This window comes from Stenella coeruleoalba (assembly GCF_951394435.1).
Source record: "Stenella coeruleoalba genome assembly, chromosome: 18".
Classification (NCBI taxonomy): domain Eukaryota; kingdom Metazoa; phylum Chordata; class Mammalia; order Artiodactyla; family Delphinidae; genus Stenella; species Stenella coeruleoalba.
Genome location: NC_137164.1, coordinates 15,806,933 through 15,827,419, shown reverse-complemented (window position 1 = coordinate 15,827,419; position 20,487 = coordinate 15,806,933). Strand labels below are relative to the sequence as shown.

Below are 20,487 nucleotides of genomic sequence, written 5' to 3'. Positions count from 1 at the left end.
CCTAACAGCCATACCCAGAGGCCGAAACATGGCACTAACTAATCCATGGGGATTTAGAAAACTAATTTTATGTTCTTATGCTCCCTCTGCTGGTTTTATTTCTGGAGCTAAATGCCAAATATCATAGTTCTTTGATATTTCTGCAGAAATTAGAATATATTTCTGCCAAAACGTCACACGCTGATTTGAACAAAGAGGAAAAATATCAGATTTTGGCCACTGGAAACTACTAGTATCAATAAAATCTTTTTTTTTTCTTCTAAGAATTTTTTTGGTTAGTATGAACATATTGGAAATAGGAGGGCTTGAATGTGAACCGCCCAAAGCATACTACTTAACGGAAAATTAAATCCAGACTTGTTCATTGACTGTTAGGAGAAGTATTGAAAGTAACAGTGTAGCTATAATAAAAATAACTAAAACAAGGACAGGCACAGTTTAGTGCAAATATGTAAGTTCAGATCATTAAGCTGAAAGCTTAATTTTTGTTTACAATAGAGGCTTTCACATCTAATAGATGTGGATTTTCATCTAGAGTCCGTCAGGTCATTGGCTCTCCATGTGACGAGTGGTGCCCCTCATCAGTGAATGAAATCAGCCTAGTCCTTGCCCTGGTTCAAATCCCGCTCATGGAATTAAAGCAATAATTGGAAATACTATGCATGTAACAAGTGTTGTGAAGCCCCGAGGCCACGCATGGGCTTCTTTGGGAACAGTTAACAAGAGGGCTTCTTGTCCACAGAGTTAAAGGGGGGCTTCTAAGAAAGTGATGTTTAAACAACACCTTAAGAAGACTGAGGAGTTACCCAGGTGGTGGGAACATTCCAGACCCCGGATGTAGGAAGCAGGTTTGAAGCCTGCAGTGGGTACGTGTGAATGGAGTCCAGTGGCCTGTGTGGAGAGCCAGGGGTGAGGGATACAAGTTGACGTCCCAGGCAACGTGAAGAACTTCGGATGGACATTGTTCTCAGGCAGAGGGAAGCCAGCGGTGGAGTTGAGGCAGGGTGGTAACGTGCTTTCCGTTGTAACGAATCGTGGTAGCAGCGGGTGGTGGACTGAGTGGGGACGAGGATGGATGTGAGGAGGCCATTTAGAAGGAAGCTACTGCCGGAGTCCCTGGAATAGGGGACTCCTGTCTGGACCGGGAGAACAGCAGCGGGTGTGGAGAGTAGAGGAGGGGTTCAGGGTCTGTTTAGGAGATGAGTCAGCAGCGCTTGATGATTGGTTGAAGCAGGAGTGGCTTCCACGTTTCTGTCTGGAACATTTGGGTGGACGGTGATGCCATTTACTGAAAATGGGAACGGCAGAAGTAACAGCAGCTTTGCGAGAGAATGTCGTGGTGCTTTAAACTGAACATGACCAAGAGGCCTCCTTGAGGAGGCGGCAAGGAGTCAGCTGGATGTCCCGCTGTGGGTCTCAGGAGGAGGGTGTAGCCTAGAGACGGAGCACATTTCCCTTTCCAGAAACACTCATCACTTCAACCTGGAGCAAAATGCAGTAACTGAAAGGTTACAAACTCTTCAAGAGGCTCCGTGGTCTGAGGACTTCCTTGGCTGCCTCTCCTCTGGCCGCATTTTGTCTGCACACCCGCACCCTGCACGCGTGGTGGGATGTGCATGGTGAGTTACCAGGTCGCACTGGTAGAGACAGAGCCAGCAGTTTCCAGCCCTGGCTCTGTGACCCTCCACCTCGTCTTTAGCTTTTGCAAGATATGTTGTAAAAGTCTCCAAAAATTAGCTCACTGAGCATTTGGTAACATGTATGAAATTTCTAAAAATGTTTATACTCTGATCTGGTTCCACAGTTGGGAAACTCTTCTAACTAAATCAGAAACGGGAATAAAGTTTTATGTATAAGAATGTTCATCCTAGCAAAACGTATAATAGTTGAAAGTTAAACAACCTAACAGTAAGTGAAATAAGGTACACCCATGCTTTGGGATATTATGCAGCTATTAAAAATTCCACTTAAGAGAGTATAAAATAGTATAGATAAAACCTTGACTTTTAAGAATGAATTCATTTATGTTAAAAGTTATTCTGTCGGTTATATTGTGGAGGGCCAAGGCAGGGAGAAGCATATAATGAAACCATGAGGGAGAGCTCTGGAGCGGAAAGCTGGAGTGAAGGACAACGAAATGGAATAAATGATTTTTGTCAATTAAAATATCATAAACCCCGGAAACCCACAACCATCGCAGCCCTGGCTCTCATTCTCCATCCTGGTTACGGGTCATGCAGGGCGAGGAGGTTGGCCCGGGTGTAGACGGAGAGGGCGGAGCATTGTGTCTGCACTGCTCCGCGAGCTGGGCTCGCTGAGGTGGCTGACTCGCTGCCGCCAGAGGCGTCGGGTGGAAGGGGCTCTGCTGCTCATCAGGAAGCTGACAGAGGCAGCAGTCGCTGCAGAAAGAAGAGACTCCCCGCCCCATTCCTCTGGGCTCCTCTGTGTCTGCCAAAGCCTCTGTTGTGACGGCTTATTGCTCTCCTTTATCGTCCTCCCATGCTGCTTTGCCATTCAGTTAACGGGCCAGGTGAGTAAACACACTGAGCACCTCTGGTGCACCCAGCTCTGTGCACGGTGCTTGAATACAAAGATGCGGAGCCTAAAGTCTACAGTGGGGACAGATTTATAAGCCAGCAAAGTCGGATCCAGTGAGTGATGGTGACATTTAGAGACGTGGGCAGAGGTGGGAGCCTCACCTAGATTGGCGGTGTTGGAGGGAAGGCTTCCTGCAGGAGAGGGCACCTGAGTTGCACCTTGAAGAGGGAGAAAAGGTTACCTGGGGGATAAAAGGTAGGTCTGGCGCTCCAGGCAGAGGGAGCAACCGCGTCTTGTGAGAGAACGGCTCCACCAAACACAGTGTGCGTGTCCTTCTCGTTCCCAGAACTAACATTGTATATTTGTGTTGGTGTAGGGTCTGAGTCTTATTTGTTTTGAATATATCCACAGAGCTTAGCACAGTGCCTGCCGTATAGAAGATGCTCAGTACCTGCTTATTGAACTGATTTGAAATGAATGCTGTGATTTACAGTTTATAAGCCAGCCTCCAATAGAGACCCGTTGTTAGGTCATTTACATGGAACTGGGATGGGACCACAGCGTGATTATTCTGCCTCCCCAGTCCCATCCTGTTTCCTGTCTTGCAGCTTTTCCTTCCATCTTTCCCACTCTTCCTGAAGCCTGTGGTGTAACAGTCTGAGCCCTGGGAGAGTCTGATGAATATGCCCTGGCTTGCTTTAACCTGGTTGTCTGTTCACTCTTCCTGACTCTGTGTTACCAAGAACTCCCCTTCCCAGCTCGGACTCCTTGCAGCCTGATGTGATGTGCAAAAACTAGAGGTGGACCTTGTTTCTAAAACTTTGGTTGATCTTATGATGGTTGAGATAGCATGGGAACGCGCTGGTCACTGCCTTAGGCTAACTCAACAAAAAACAGTGTCACAGAGATGGTCCGGATGAGGTCTCCTGCACTATAATCATAGCTCACGTTTATTGAGTGTTTCCCATGCACTAGGCACTGTTCCATGTGCTTATATATATTCACTCATTGAATCTTATAAATGTGTTTATTTTTAATTTTTTTTATTTTTGGCTGCACACGGTATTTGTTTTTCTCTTTTTGGCTGCATTTGGTCTTCGTTGCTGCACTCGGGCTTTCTTTAGTTGTGGCAAGCGGGGGCCACTCTTCGTTGCAGTGCATGGGCTTCTCATTGCGGTGGCTTCTCTTGTTGCGGAGCACGGGCTCTAGGCGTGTGGGCTTCAGTAGTTGTGACTTGCAGGCTCTAGAGTGCAGGCTCAGTAGTTGTGGTGCACGGGCTTAGTTGCTCCGCGGCATGTGGGATCTTCCCGGACCAGGGCTCGAACCCGTGTCTCCTGCATCGGCAGACGGATTCTTAACCACTGCGCCACCAGGGAAGCCCCACTCATTTAATCTTAACAAAACTATTATCATCCCTCTTTTATGGATGAGAGTTCTGAGGCTCAAAGTCTTAAATAACTTGCTCAGGGTCATATACCTAATAAGGGTAGAGCTGTCACTTGAGCCTAGAATCTGGTTCCAGAGCCTTTGCACTTCTGATACCGTATATCAACTTCCCATTTCTTCATCATAAACCATCCTTATCCCATAGTCACCAACAAAGGCCAGAGGGCCTGCTTCTCGTGGTGCAATGCTGGTAGATGTTGGTGTGTATTAGTTAGGAGGAGCTGAATGGTGTCTATCACTTGGCACATAGAAAACCCTATTTAAGTATTTCCATGTTTGTTTGGACAGGATGAACAGCCCATCCAATTCAGGCTTTAAAGTTAAATAAGCCTTTCTAACCATTCTTTTTACCAGTGCCCACCATTATTTAAATCTAACACCATGTTTTAAAGAACCTGAGCCACCCATTTTACATGTTGTCTAAGTCCATTCTGGCCGCCATAACAGAAGACCATAGACTGGGTGGCTTATAGACAACAGAAATACATTTCTCACAGGTCTGGAGTCTGGGAAGTCCAAGATCAAAGCACTGGCAGGTTCAGTGTCTGGTGAGAACCCACTTCCTGGTTTCTAGATGGCTGTCTTCTTGCTATAACCTCACACAGCAGAGTGGGTGAGGGAGCTCTCTGGGGTCTCTTTCATAAGGGCACTAATCCCATTCATGAGGTCTCTGCCCCAGTGACCTAATCACCTCCAAATATTGAATATGATTGGGGGGGGACACAAACACATGTTAAATGGGGAAATCATATATTTGTCATCTTTCTCTTTTCTGTCCCCCTAATCCTTAACTAGTCAAGCAAGACCATCTCCAAAGCTTCTCCTTGAGATGAGCATTCCCTGACTTAACAGGTATGAGTAGTGGAATAGGTGAAGACCAGCACAGAAACAACACTGGTCAGCCAGGAAAAGAGATGTCATGTGCCTGTTTCATGTCCTAAGAACAGGCAAAGGACAGTCATTCATGTACTTCCTCCTTCGTTCAATCATTTGCTTATTGAATGCCTACTGTAAGGCAGGCAGAATTCTAGATCCTGTGGGAAAAAGCCAAAGCCCTGGCCCTCCTAGAACTTATATTCTGTTGGGACAGTAGGCAATGCTCTGAAGAGAAATACCGTAAGGAGGAAAGTGGTAAGAGTGGTCAAGGGAGGTCTCTGAGGAGGTGGCATTTGTGAGGGAACAAGCCAGTGATAATCTAGGGGAAGAAAGTCACAGGCAGAGGCAACAAAATGCAGAGACCCAGAAGTAAGAATGAACCTGGCCTGTTCTAGGAACTTTGGGAAGCCCAGCTGACTGGAGCAGAGCTAGTAAGGTGGGGGAGGAGAGAGAGGGAAGCCCCTATAGTGGCAGAAGCCAGATCACCGAGGGCCTGGAGAGAACTGTGGGTTTTACTCTGAATGGGATGGGAAACCACAGGAGTGGTTTAAGCAAGGGTGTCATCATCTGCTTTGTGTTCTTCAGTGATCACTTTGGTGGAGAATAGACAACAGGGACAGGAGTGGAAGCAGGAAACGTTGTATGAGGCTAGTAGTATAATTTCAGAATTTAAAGAAGGTGCTGAGAGTCCCATCCATCCTTCACCCCTATTCCCCACATGCTAACATCTTTGAAAATTACAGTACACGTATCAAAAATCAGGAAAACTTGAAACAACACTGTTCTTTAATCCACAGACGTTAGTCACATTTCTCCAGTTATCACACTAATATCCTTTTTCTGGTTCAGAATCCAACCCACGACTACACCCCACGTTTGGTGATAATGTCTCCTTAGTTCCCTTAACCTGGAACAGTTCTTCAGTCTTTCTGTGCTTTCATGACCTGGACATTCTTTATTTTTAAAGATTTTTTTTTTTGATGTGGACCATTTTTAAAGTCTTTATTGAATATGTTACAATATTGCTTCTGTTTTATGTTTTGGTTTTTTGGCCCCGGGGGCATGTGGGATCTTAGCTCCCTGACCAGGGATCGAACCCTTGCCCCCTGCATTGGAAGGAGAAGTCTCAACCACTGGACCACCTGGGAAGTCCCAACCTTGACATTTTTGAGTACTAGCCTGACTGTCCTTCCCCCCTAGAAAGTCTCTCCATTTGAGTTCTTCTGATGCTTCCTTATGGTTAAATTTTTATAAGAATAAAACAAAAGTGACGATATGCCTTCTCAGTGCATCATATCAGAAGGCACAAGATACTGATTTGTCCTCTTACTGGTGATGCTAACTTTGATCGCTTGGTTAAGATGGTGTCTGCCAGGTTTCTCCATTGTAATCACCCTTTGTAATACATCAGTATGTTGTGAGGAAATACCTTGAAACGTTGAAACTATGTAAATATTCCGTTTCTTATCATATATCTGACAAACTAACTAGAGTACTGTATTTGTATACAAATCTTTTTACATTTGGCCTTAGTACCATTTTTCATAGTTAATTTTGTCAATTCTTCCCCTAACCCCCTTCAGTGAGGTTGTACCACTTATTTGTAATATGGCTAGGTTCACTTGTTTCTGTTCATATTCCATTTTGGGTTCTCCTTCCCCCTCCCCCTCAGCAACACACACACACACACACACACACACACACACACACACACACTCCTAGTTTTTATTTTTTACTTGTTTTCGAGTATGTGAAATAGTAACATGATTCCAAAACTCAAAACCAAACCAAAACAAACAATAAAAAGTGTCTCTCCTTCATCGCTTCTCCATTCCTATTCCCCAGCCTCTCCCACACACCTGCTGTAGTTAATAAATCTCAGTAATTTCTCATCTCCCCTTTTTTCTTAGATGGGAGGTAGCATAATGTAGATATTCTTTTGCACTTTGCCTTTTTCCCTTTACAGTATATCCTGGAAATCATGTCATAGCCATCCAGCAGGTCTTCTCCATTCTTTTTCATAGCCGCATAGCACTCTGTGAATGAGCCATAGTTTTATTTGCCCACTCTCTTATATGAGCATTTAAGTTGTTCCCAATGTTTTGCTATTTCAAACCATGCTGAGATGAATAGAGTGTGTATCTTGGTGTATTTGATGGGAGCAGGGACAGTATCTTCAAGATAAATTCCTGGAAGCGAGAGGGCTGCATTGAGAGCTCAGTGCATACGTAGTTGTGTTGGATATGGCCTTCCCCATGTTACTGGTTTGCATTCTCATCGACAGTGTATGAGAGTGCTTTTTCCCCCAGAGCCTTTACAACAAAATGTGTGTCATACTTTTTAATTTTCTAGGCAAGAATTTTAATTGTGGCTCATACAAGGATAGTAGCAATGGAGATGGTGAGAAGTGCTTAGATTCTAGATACATTTTGAGGGAAAAACCAATTCAGAGTTTATAGTGGGTTGCTTTGGAGGCTAATGAAACAGTTTTCCAACCAGGGTTCTCTCTAATTCTGTTTAAGTATTAGGCATCAATATTAACAGTGTAAAGTAATAGCTTCTTTTCACTTGTCTGACATTTTTGAAGCTTTGGGTGACTCTCACCTTCCTCTTGGACCAGCCTTATTATAATATTCTAGTAATTCTGTGGCATTCTAGTAGGTAATGGTACTGCTCTAACAAATAACTTTCAACATTTCAGTGGCTTAATGCAAAGGCGTTTTCCTCATGCATGTAACAATCCAGTGCAAATGTTCCTGTTCTTTTCCATGTGGTGATTCAGGGTCCCAGGCTCCTTCTAGAATTTCTCTGTGTCCTGGCGTCTTGGAGTCCTCCAGGAGGAAGTATAAAGAGAAAGTGGAAAAGGAACGTCTTAACTGCCTCGGCCTGGGAGGGATGTGTATGACTTCCGCGTACTTTCTGGGTTCCCTTGCTGAGAACTGGTCACATGCCCCCTAGTTGCAAGAGGGGCCAGTTAATGTGGCCCCTGTAGGAAGCAACTTTCCAGGGAGCGCTGTATATACAAGAAGAGGGAACATGAATTTCAGTAAACAATTAGCTGACTCTACCACAGATATTTAACAAAGTGAGTCATTCTAGTACTGTGTGGGAGTAAACATTTTGCACGATGGAATGCATATCCTGAAGCATTACATTCTCAGATACTGAAGGAAGGTTAAGGGTCGGGGGATGGGTACATGAAGTTTAATAACAGGGAGAGAAGATGAGTTATACAGAAAGAGAAAATATTTAGCTTTGAAAGGCTAAGTAAGCATAGCAGAGGAGTTCCAAATAACGAGATTTGTGGATGAAAAAGCGATTTTTGTGTCTTCATTCATCTGCTCTTTCGTTCATTCAACAGGTACCACCAGAGCCTGTTTGCTGCTGGCCCTGTGCTTGTTTTGGGGTGGGAGTGGGGGAGGGAAGAGGAGATGGGAGCTGCAGGGGGTGGTCAGCACAGGTGCACTGGGGGAAGTGGTGTGTATTCTTACAGGGACAGGAATATATACAAGCAGAATGTTGTGCAGGTATAGGGAGAAGCTATTAAGCATAATCCAGGATAGTGGGGGGTTTTTTCCTTTTGACCTTGAAAAAATATCTTCTGAGACATTATATGAGAGAAACTTTCCTAAAAGCTTTTAAAGTGCAGTACTTCATTAGAACAAATTGATGATCTAAAGAAGAAAAATGTCGGATTCCAACAAATAAGAAACAACTTGTATGTTCTTTTCAGAATATAATATTTTTCAATAAAAATGAGTAAAAATTTCTCATATTCTTAAGTATTCATAAGCTTTGTGCTCATCTTATACATAAAAAGTTACTGTTGTTCTCAGTACACAAGAAGTTTGATTTATGATGGGACTGCCAGGGAAGAAAATCTGTCATAATGTTTTATAGCCAAACCACTGGAGTGATGCTAATAACCATCTGTACTGCACACCACAGTTTACAGAGTGGTCCCAGGTAATTGGCCCCGTCATGCTCACTGTAACCCTGTGAGGTAGGTAGTGGTTAGGCTGATATTATCCTCAGTGTTATCATCGTATTACCATCATCCCCAGTTTACAGTTGAAGAAACTGACACTTGAGGATGTAAGTAATTTTCCCAGAATCTATAAATTTAAATTCCCAGAGAGAGAAAATACATTTTAAATTCTGATATTCTTGTCTATCAACACCTGTATTCAAGAATAAAATAAATCTAACTGAGCTTTTTTAAAGCCCCGTTTACTGCTCACCTGCTGTCGGGATGTGGGGTAGACGGGGCTTAAAAACTATGGTCAATATTTCCAAACAGTGCGGTATTTTCTGTTCTTAGAACTATGTCTATTTTTTGAAGGTCAGTTAATTGCCTTTTTCATTCCCCTTTGGTCTTTACAGTAATTGATTTTATGGTACATGAAATTTTGGGGAAAAGTGCATAAAGGGTGGGACTTTTATTCTTGGAGCCCATTTTTTTCTCTTTGGGGACTTATTCTTTCAACAGAAGTTTGTTGTGTGCCAGGAATTGCGCTAGCTCCGAACTCCTCTGCTCTCACAAGTTACTGGTGAATAATGTTGTCACTTTGTGACGAATGGCCATCTGTGTCTGTTCTCTCAGGTGGGGTGACTGCTCTCTGTTGGGACCCCGTCCAGCGGGTGTTGTTCTCGGGGAGCTCCGACCACTCTGTCATCATGTGGGACATCGGTGGGAGAAAAGGAACAGCCATCGAGCTCCAAGGACATAGGTAAGGCTGCTGGTGCTTTTATTTTTTTATTTATCATTTATTTTTTAAATTTATCTATTTATTTATTCATTTATTTATTTATTTATGCGGTACGCGGGCCTCTCACTGCTGTGGCCTCTCCCGTTGCGGAGCACAGGCTCCGGACGCGCAGGCTCAGCGGCCGTGGCTCACGGGCCCAGCCGCTCCGCGGCATGTGGGATCTTCCCGGACCGGGGCACGAACCCGTGTCCCCTGCATCGGCAGGCGGACTCTCAACCACTGCGCCACCAGGGAAGCCCCAAATTTATTTATTTTTTATTTTTGGCTGCACTGTGGGGCGTGTGGGATCTTAGTTCCCCCACCAGGGATCGAACCCGCGCCTTTGGCAGTGAAAGCACCGAGTCCTAACCACTGGACCACCAGGGAATTCCCTGCTGGTGCTTTTATGAAGAACTCTGGGAAAAGATTCCCGGCTGAAAGCTGGAACAAAGGCATGCGGGCCAGTCTTTGTGGCAGGAGCTTAGCCTGGGGATAATGTGACAGGAACGCAAATAATGGCCACTTTGATTTATATCTGTACATAAGTATGTTTATTTATTTATACCCCATTTTAACCCAGAGAGGATTTGAGAGTGCTTACAAAAACCACAAAATAAAATAGTGGCAGCAAAGAAATAAAAGGTAAAAAAGAGAACCAGGGAAGACTATAAGAGTAAAAATTTGAGAGTGAGAGAAAAAAGAGCTTCGGAATATAAGCTATGAAGGCCTACAGAATTTCTATAATTGAGTTCAAATGTGGTTTCAAGATTCCTGGCAGCTTAAGGAAAAGGTATCCTCACCCAGTACATGTTGTACTTCCCCAGATATTTACTGAGTACTCGCCTTGATTAGTATCAGGCTCTTCTTCCTTAAGGAGTGGATTTCAGGAGACTGAGAGGACGAGCAGAGAAAGCTTTGTGCTTCCTTGGAGCAGTTCTCAAACTTTGTTGTCCGCCAAGAATCACTGAGAAATCTGTTAAGTAGATTCCTGGGCCCTGTCCTCTGAGATTCTCTCCACTGGCCTGGAGCTGCGGGCATCTGTGTCGTAACAAGCCTCCCAAGTAGCTCTGCCAGTGACCCTTGGACCACACTCTGATTTGTCCCACGTGTGCTGCCCGAGGTCCCCGGAGGCGAAGCCTGATCGTGTTGCCAAAAAGAATTTTCAATCTGCTTTAGAACTCTGAAGCTAATCTGAATTGTCTTTAACTTTTAAAGTTTTCAACCTGATCTTAACTATGACTCTAATATATCAACTCCCATGAACTGACTGGTTTTAAGTGGCATTAGCTCCGCCTGTAGATCTGCCTGGAAACACGAGTTTCAAAAACTTCTCCTAAGAAGTTAAATTTACAGTTTGGAATTATTAGATACGAGCTAATTCAATTTTACAGGGCCCATGCACAAATACTTATATTTTGTGTTAGAGTTTAATTTTAGAGACGTAGCTACTAAGTCCTTCATTCCCACATGAGAGAACAGATCAGTTGTCCGGGGCTATACTTGGCTTGTGGGACCACTCAGACCTCAGTATCAGCTCATGAAAGGAATTACTCCCTTATATTTCTCTCCATGACAAGGGGACACATATCGAGATCACGTAGAAGGAGTTGACATCATCCATGTAAGTGAAGAAAAAGAAAAACAAAATACAGCCCTGTTTCCTAATACTTGGTTACCAGCTACTCTACCAAGTAATTTCTGCTACTCGGGCTGCCTCCGAGAAATCAGATACAGGCTTTGAATGAAGATCAGCAGTATTTCTTGGACTCATTCAGATTAGCTCATAACTAGTTTTATTTCTACACAGTGGTTCACAAAGACTGCAAGCAGGGCGGGTGTCAGTACTCACCGCCAGCGTCACTGGGTGCTGCGTGTCCTTAGGCAGAACGTTGTTCTGGGAGACTTGCATCTACAGTTGGATAAGAAAGGAAAAGCTGTAAAGTGGAGACAGTCTCTCAGTTCCAGAAAAATGAAGCCTAAACTAATAGGTCTTCCAGTTTCTGAGACATACAGGCTTGGCCTTTTAGAAGATGAAACGAACCATACTTGGAGTCCATCCTGATAGGATCGCACCCTGGAGCCTGGTGCGGTGGACAGGCTGGTGAGATCAGGAGCTACCGGTCAGAACTGCCTTGAACAGGAAGAACAGCAGAAGGCCTTGCCTGGTGCTTTATTTATTGATAATTCAAGCTTAGTAATAAGGTGGAGTCTATGAGGGGCTCCTTGACACCAGGTCTTAGTCTGAGAGGGGTTGCCCTTGGTGTCACAGAACTAGGAGAAGTAAACTTCCTCAGCATCGTTGGTGTCACGCTGTGAGAGTGGGTTTGAGTGCCCGAGGTGGGGATAGGGAAGCATTGGAGCTGCTGACAGATGGAGGAAGACGGGGTTCACAAAGAAGGTGCAGGAAAGAAGGTCAAGGGCATCAGGCAGGATAAGGCCCACGTTCACAGCAGCCATTCCTCTGCCCTGAAAATTGACCACTGGATTGGTGTTTGGTGATTCCTGTATTTGTTTTTCGTTTTTTGTTTTTTTCAAATTATCTGCAATCTTTTCTTGTTTCTTTTCTTTTTTTTTTAATTTTTATTGGAGTAGAGTTGCTTTACAATGTGTTAGTTTCTACTGTACAGCAAAATGAATCAGCTATACATATACATATATCCCTTCTTTTTTGGATTTCCTTCCCATTTAAGTTACCGCAGAGCATTGAGTAGAGTCCTGTGTGCTATACAGTAGGTTCTCATTAGTTATCTGTTTTATACATAGTATCAGTAGTGTATGTATGTCAATCCCAATCTCCCAGGTCACCCCATCCTTGATTCTTGTATTTGAGTAGCGCCTAATACTTTGTCAAAGAGCTTTCAAAACACACAGACACCTCAGTTTAATCTTACAATAACCCTATGAAAGAGAGAGGTCAGATATCATTTTTTCGGTGAGAATATTGGGCTTCCATCCTCAAAGACTGCAGCTGGTAGCTTAGGTCTCCCAGACCTCAGTTCAGTCCAGCAGAGAAAGCTTCTCAGAACCTTCTTTGTATCCAGCGCTGTGCTAGGCTCTGGGGAAACAAAAATGAACATTGAATAACATGGTCCCCACCGTGCCCCATGGTGTTTTCTTTCTTTTCTACTTCAGAGGCCAAAGACTTTCTGCTTGGGGCCTCAGGCTGCCCTTTGCTCTCCTACAATTCCTCATTTTCCCACCTTCCCCCAGGATGACTGTTGGTGGCCAGAGTTCCAAATCAGGGGCCCAATCGTTGAGCTTGGGCACCGGGAAGAGCAGACTGGACCAGAGATTTCCCCACCCCTCAGGGTGGGGAGACTGCCTTCCCCTCTTCTGGAAACGTCCAGCCATAGTGTGGAGGGACAGCTCCCTGTGGCTTCTGTCCCAGGTTCTGAGCTTTCACACCATCCTTCATTGGCAGAAATACAACATTAATGTAGCTAGTTTGATTTGATGTGTAAAAATCCCATCAAAGCAGAGAGAGCTTTAGCACAAGTAAGTGATTGATGACAGCAAAAATGTTTCCAAGTCCAAGGAAAAAAAGCTGAGAAAGTATACTTCTATAGTACAATATTATCTGCATTTGAAGCATTTTGGTATTTTTATTCCCTGCAGCAAGTAGAACATGATTACGTGCCAGCTCTGGGGAAAGAAAGGCAAAGAAAAGGTTCCAATTTCAGGGGCCAGTTATGGTTTTCAAGAATCAGTTACCAGTTAGATGGATATTATTGAAGCATAAACCTGGACATTTATTGTCCCGTGCCCACCTTGTCAAATCTAATCATGGGACTTGGACCTTTTAGATTCTTTTTTATTCTGATAGGTATAGGATAATCCCTGTCATTTCATGACCACCTTTTCTTTCATGGCCATATTTTTTCTTTCTAATAGTGTTTTCTTAGGACTCTAAGACTTTCTGGCAATTTAATTTAATGGTAACTTGATTTAAAGCACAGGTAAAGGTCTGCGTGGCCCCTTGTGCTGGGCCCCTCCACCAAGACTGGGGTCCGCGGGCTGCATGAGGCTCTGCCACAGCCGTGACCCTGGGCCCACGTGGCCTGTGTCTTTGCCTCCTCTTTCCACAGCCCCAGCTCTGGGTTTCTCTCTTCCTCTTCTTACCATGGGTAAGACTTTTCTTATAAGCATCTTCGAATTCTTTTGGTAAAGAAATAGGCTATTCATAAATAAATAAACATTGGGAGAATTTATGCTTTTCTCTTATATCAAAGTTATGAAAGGAAGTAAAATTCTTGCACTCAGGTTCTTCTGGGTTTGGGGGAGAGGGACCAAGGATAAATACGTATGAAAGCTTTCTCTCCTTCCGAATCTGAGATTAGGAGCATTTCTCATTGTCACACTAGAGAATCATTAGAGGTGATGGGAAGAGATGTCTTTTCTATTTTTAAGTATTTAGCTAACTAAAGACATAATAGGTCAAAGTATTAGCAGCTAAAGTTCTTTACAGAGGGTAGCATCTCGTCAAAGAGAGAGGGGTTGTATAGTGTGGTGACTAGTAATAGCCTTTGAGTCAGGCCAGGCTGTATACGAGGCAGCCCTTCTGCTGAGGGCTCTGTAGGCTTGGGCAAGACACCTCATCTCTGATCTTCAGTTTCCTCATCTCTAAAATAAGGACAATATTGGAAAGAAAAGCCCTCAAAGGTTGTCAAAAATCAGAAATAATACAATGCATGTAAAATAATCAGCATAAGAATAAGGGGTAATTAGTGGTAATTGTTAACATTTTCTTGTTAATAAAAATGATAATAATTCAAAAATCGAGCTTTCAGATAAGATTACCGTTTCTCCCTGATTGTAGCATTTCCAGTGGAAATATTGCCACATACACCTACTCCCTCTATACCTAATATATTCAGCAGATGTTCATCGAGCTCCGTCTACAGACCAGACTTTGTATTGGGCTCTTAGGACCCAAAGGTGACTAAGAAAACAGTCCCTACCTCTATAGGGCTGTGCTAGACGTATGAAAAGGTGGTAAAGGTGGATCCGTTTGCCATTTTACTGGAAAGTAGGTGGCCTCAGTGGGGGAGATTCCCTGTTGATCTGGATCTTAGGAGATGAAGAGATTCTCATCGTTCTGCTGAGGATTACCCAAACAGAATTGCATGAACTAAATACAGTGTTCTCAGGAAACTGCAAGTGGACAGAGGGCCAGTGGCTAATCTGAACTTCCACTCTAGCCAGTGAACAGCAAATTGTTGCTGACGCACAAACCAGTGTTCCCAGAAAGGAGACCCCAAGTTCAGGTTCAGCCTTGGCTGTTGTCCAAGAATCCCTGGGGAGACGATCCTTCTAGGGTCCCTTTGGTGTGGGATAAGCCTAAGTGTCAGTTATCCTGGAGACCTCTCATGTGTGGATCGGTCACGGACCTTCTCTGGTCCGAGGAGGTCTGGAAAACTTAGGAATGTGGGAGTTACGAATATAAGAGAGAGAGAGATCTCTAGAAGCAGATGCTTAACTGGTTAGATTTCACCAAGTGGGCTGGGAATTTTCATACTTTGGAAAGTTTCATTTCTTTGCTGTACATTTAAGTCCCCCCTACTTTGGGGATGGAACAGGGCCTAAGTTGACGTTTGGGTAGATGTTAGCCTGTGTCTGAAAATCTGTTTCTATAAAGAGGATAAAGGCTTCTCTACCCTTTTTCCTTAAGAAGCATCAGACACAGGACCAGCCTTCATGGGCGTGTGACCTTTGCAATCACACGAGGCCTCACGCTTAGAAGGGTCCCATGCTTGGTTTAGTGCTCTACTGTCACCATCTTGTAATTCTTTATTTTTTTGACAAGGGGCCCTTTGTTTTCATTTTGCGTCGCGTCCTCCGTGTTACGTAGCTTGGCCCGATCAGAAATGCTGCCTCTAGGGCTGGTGAGAAAGGGAGTGCGGCCATCCCGCTAAGCATAGTCTTTGTAGATGGTGGAGCCTGTTGGTTGTGCAAAGTGGGGTCTTCATACACTCATAAGAGATTTGTAGTGCAGTTCATGGAATGCTCATCTATGAAATAATAACCAGTTTTGAGATGCTTTCTAGTATAAATGCTACAGTGATGCCGGATCAAACATGAATGCAAGAAGAAGGTATCTTTTACTTTTTATAACCGTTGATCTGTGAACCTGGGGATGTTCCCTCATCTCGTTTTTAACTGCAAGGTGGTTGTATTTTGAATCCTTAAATCAGGAAGCCCCTGAGCAGCTTTATTACAAAGCTTGGGATACAGCATTCATCACTGTGTTCTCCTGGGTTGGAATATTAACAGGACTGGAGTCCCATAAATTATGTATCTGTTGCTGAACGTTGCTGCCAGCTATGAGTGGCAAAGCACTTCCTTCTGTAGCTTATTTCGTTTTGCAAGATCCTTGACGTGTATCAAGGTGTCTTAACAAATGAAATGTAGTTCAAATCACAGGGCGGTTATGAATCTGTTCAAATAGATAGATTTTCCTTCTTGCCCCGGAATGTCACAATGGTGTCAGTCCATATTCTAAAATGTATGAAGTAACAACCAGGAGAGATAGAAAACAATTGACTTTGTTTTTTAATGAATACATGTCAAAGATTTTATATTAGTCATTAATTAATAAAGGAGCTGGTAAGATGTTACAACCAGTCCAGAGGAAAATCCAGAGTAGAAACATGCAGAGGCAATGGAGAATGCTGCAATGAATTTGTGTTTTCACAGTTGATTTCTTCCATGTGAGGAAAAGGATGTGGAAATTAGTTGCATCTTCACTGGATAAAATTCATTTGCAGTAGTGTCAGTTTTCTATAACTTACAGAGTTATAAAATAGCATAAAGATACTGAAGGGACAGACCCCCATAGAGTCAGAAAACCCAGAAGGGGGTGCTAGACCATACCTGATATTCCATTGAAAAGATACCCAGTAATTTCTTTCTGCCCATTTCAAAGTTTTTTGACCTACCCCTCCTCTCCTGTAATCAGAATAATCTCAAAGATTATTCTTGATCACAAAAAAAAGGCTGGTCTCATAAAGTTCGGCCTAATCATGTACACTGGTGCAATAAGAGTGTAAATTAACCCGTAGGCCGTCTTGGTTTGCTTTGCAAATATGGAGCCGTACAGTGTTAAACAACTGTTAAGCCCACAACATTTACAAAAGTTTTTATAAGGAATCTTGGATTGAGCTTTTCAGAACCTCTGTTATCTGCTATCCCAAGGCTAGGAAACTGAGCCCAAGAAAATCTCCACCATTTTTCACCTATAGTACTTATAACCTTGGTTGAATTCCTCGAGGTTTTCAACATTTGCTAGCTTCCTGGCCTGGTAGCTTTCTTACCACCTGTAAGGCCAGGACCGTGCAAACCAGGTACCAGGCCAGTTTTCCTTTTGGGAGGGGGATGGTTATAGGCATTGGCTCCCTTAATTCTTAAAGGGGCTAGTCATATCTGATTCAATGAACACTACCCTCTAATATGATACTCTAGGTAAGGCCTTGTCTGCCCAACGATATACTATGGATAGATTCTAATTAAACCTGTGAAATAACTGTATTGCCATGAAAATCAAGGGGACTCAGTAACAGATTTTGAATTCTGGGGGATCTCTGGGAATTGGATATCATTCTTAAATGTTTGGATTTAGCTTATCAAAGCAGAATTTACTAAATTGTAAGTTAGAGATAGCATAAAAAGTAAGAGAAAAGGCAGCCTCGTATATCCAAAAAATAGAACATTAAAGCAACGTCAACAGTATTCCAGACAGGTAACCACAGTAAAACTTCCCTCTTCAGTTCATTCAGTCCTGTGTCATTAATTCTTGTTCTGCTGGTTTTTGGTTCAGCAGTCTGCATTTGTGAAGCCATCTGCATGCAGACTAAAAAGAGTCCAGAAATCCAAGGAAATCCTGAGTCAATCCACTAGCACAGTTTACAGATTATCTAAGCAATGTCAGTTCAGTACCCTTTGCCTAAGAGTCTATTCGTTTAAATACCAGTATTTAAAAATATCTGCTATATAGAGTCCTTTCCCAGGAAACTCTGAGATTGGCCTTTCTGGTCTGTAGCTTATAGTGGAGGCTTCAGGCAAGAGTCAGAATAATACAAAGTTACCTGTAGATATTAGAGACTTAATGGTTAATTTTTACTGTTATAAATAATATCAGAATTGAGAAGAGTAAAATTCTCTATTGAGATACCCTACATAACTAATTCCTAAGAGATTTGATCAGTATTTTGCCTGCAGGTAAAAACAGACAATGAGAGCACTGATAAGTCTCCAGGGTCTTCCCATGCAATATACAGTTTCAGAAATATATTAATAATATTTTACCCATACTGACTTAACCTAGGGAAGACTAAGCATCTCCTCTGATCCGACGGCTCTTCCTGTAACACAGTAAACAAATGCGGTTAGTAACACAGCAATTATGTATAGCATCTCTGTCTTTATAAGGCAAAGGGAACAAATCTTTATGATTTTTCTAGGACCCCTCTAGAAAATCTTAAAGATAGTTTTAGATAATCTAAAGATCGTTCTTAGCATTTAAAAATATGCTAAAAAAATTTTTTTCCTCAAAATACAGGGTTCAGTGTGGGAAAGCAAAACCATTTTCAGAGGATACTTGATATCTTTAGATACTTGATTAAGACAGGAGCACAGGTGCCTAAGAAACAATACTTGGTTATCTATATAATCGAAGTAACAAGAAAACATTGGAAAATACATGTAGAAAGGAACACAGTCTTAAAGAATTTAGGTCTTTTCACAAATGAGGGCCCTTGTTCCTTTTTCTTTTCTTAAATAATCAAGAACTTTTCAAGTCAACATAAAGCTCTGAAAATAATTTTCGTGAGACACAGAATCTCTGCTAGCTAGGCAGATTCCATAGGAGGTAAAGAATATCCTCTTGCAGTGTAGTCCAAGGCATTACTCAGTAAACTAAGGAAGCAAGCCATCAAAACCGAGGGAACTATGCCAAAATTTTAATGTATTTTATAGCTTTTTTTTAAAGACTCGAGTATTATAAACCAAAGCAAGTAAAATTCATTTTCCATGTTTTGTCTTTTATTTTTCTCTTTTATATTCTGAAACAAATTTATATTCTACTTTAGAATTGCCTTTTTCATTCATTTATGCTCTCTCGAAAGTATATGATGGAGTTTTCCAGAGGCTACCTGAGTGACATTATAACAACTGCAGAAAGAGATGAGTATTTGGTTCTTGCCTATTAAGCCAGACATTAGAAAGACTTGCACAAATATTAAGCAATGCCATTTTGTCTTCAAAATATTTTGTTTTGGGAAATATAGTTATTTTCCCCAAAATATATGTTATTTACGTTAAAATGCAATGGATTCATCATTGCTATTTTCAGATGAATCAATAGTTTAAAAATTTCTCAGATTTGATTTGACTTCGCTGCCGAGGGCCTGGGTTCAGTCCATGGTTGGGGAACTAAGATCCCACGGGCCATGTGGTGCAGAAAAAAAAAAAAACAATACTCTTTTTTTTTTCTTCCCCCAAAACAAAAACACAGACACAATTGTATTTCCTTTTCATTACTGCACCTGGCATAGTCTCAACCACCCATTTTAATTATAATAATTAACCAAAGTAACTAACTCATATTTCATAGAGAAGATTGGGAGGAGGGAGGATGTGGATAATTGAGAACTTTCCATCACATGCAGGCATTTTAGCACAGCTAGACTCGCACAGCTCATGAATCACGTGACATCAATTTCTACTGTGACATACATCACTTTTGCATCCCCTGAAAGTGGCAAAAAGGAACACGTTCATTTGACATGACACACCTCAGTTACAGCTTCTCTACAGCACACAGAAATAGGCAAACATATATAATCATATATGCTTATTATGCTTTGTAATCGAAGTTTCAGTTACTTAGAAATTATCTAGGTAGGTATCCAATGACTATCAATTAGCTCAACTTACTATTAGTCCATTGTAAGTTACCTAAAGATCTTGGGAATGATCTTTAAGTTGATATGCTATAAAACATAATTGCTGTATATATAAAAAGTTTATCAGAATAATTAATTGAACACAAACTTAGTTTTCAAAATCTTAAACATTATATAGGCATAATATTAGCTTATTTGACTAGTTATCCTATATAAATTTAGGAGAAATCAACCCAAGTAAAACAAAATGTACATTTGCATTATATTTAACACTGATTAATCCAGAAAAAGACATACCTGTGTTTTAAAACTCATCATGCAAGTCTTATTTGCCAAAGAGTTACCCTAATTTTGTGAACTTGGATTCTTAAAATATCACTGAGTTAGGGTGTATTTTCTGTGGAATAATTTTTAAGTCTAGTAAATTTAAAGTTTTAGAGGTTCAGCTTCCTTATTTTCTGTGAAGTTTAGGAATATTTAATTTATATAAGCGCTTGCTTATCTTTATAAGCAAGTGCTTATAATATAAAGGATGCCATAATCTAATTTATTGGTACCCTCTGGAAACAGGAAAGCATTCCACACACAAGACGTAAAGGCCCTTCTGAACTGCAGACACGGACGCACAGAGCTTAATGGCTTCAGTCCTACAACTGCAGCCACAAGTGAAAAGTAAACACAAAAGCACACAAAAAATCACCAGTTGAGATTTCACAGAGTTATTCTCCTTCCCAGTGGCCACAGAATTCTTAATGAATTTGAGCTCAAAATAGAAAAATATTCAAACAGAAACAACCAAGAAACCAGATTCCTTGTTCTCTTTTTGCCACAGGAACATAGGTCTTTATCATCTTTTGTTGGTGATCAGGTTGTCAGACCCTGAAACTGAATTCCCCACCAAGGGGGAACAACTTGTCAGCCATGTATGAACTAGAAAGAAAAATACAACACAGAATCAGTAAAGAGGGCATGAAAACTAG

The 20,487-nt window shown here is 42.1% G+C and overlaps 1 protein-coding gene across 2 annotated transcripts in view; it reads left to right on the top strand.

Annotated features, from left to right (window-relative positions):
* The window catches only part of WDFY2 (WD repeat and FYVE domain containing 2), a 177,543-nt gene that overhangs the window by 139,174 nt on the left and 17,882 nt on the right, over positions 1–20,487 (top strand). For both annotated transcript variants that reach the window (XM_079903085.1, XM_079903084.1), the window contains exon 7: positions 9,464–9,590. In XM_079903085.1, coding sequence (XP_079759211.1) covers positions 9,464–9,590 — 127 coding nt within the window. The remainder of the gene's footprint in view (positions 1–9,463; positions 9,591–20,487) is intronic.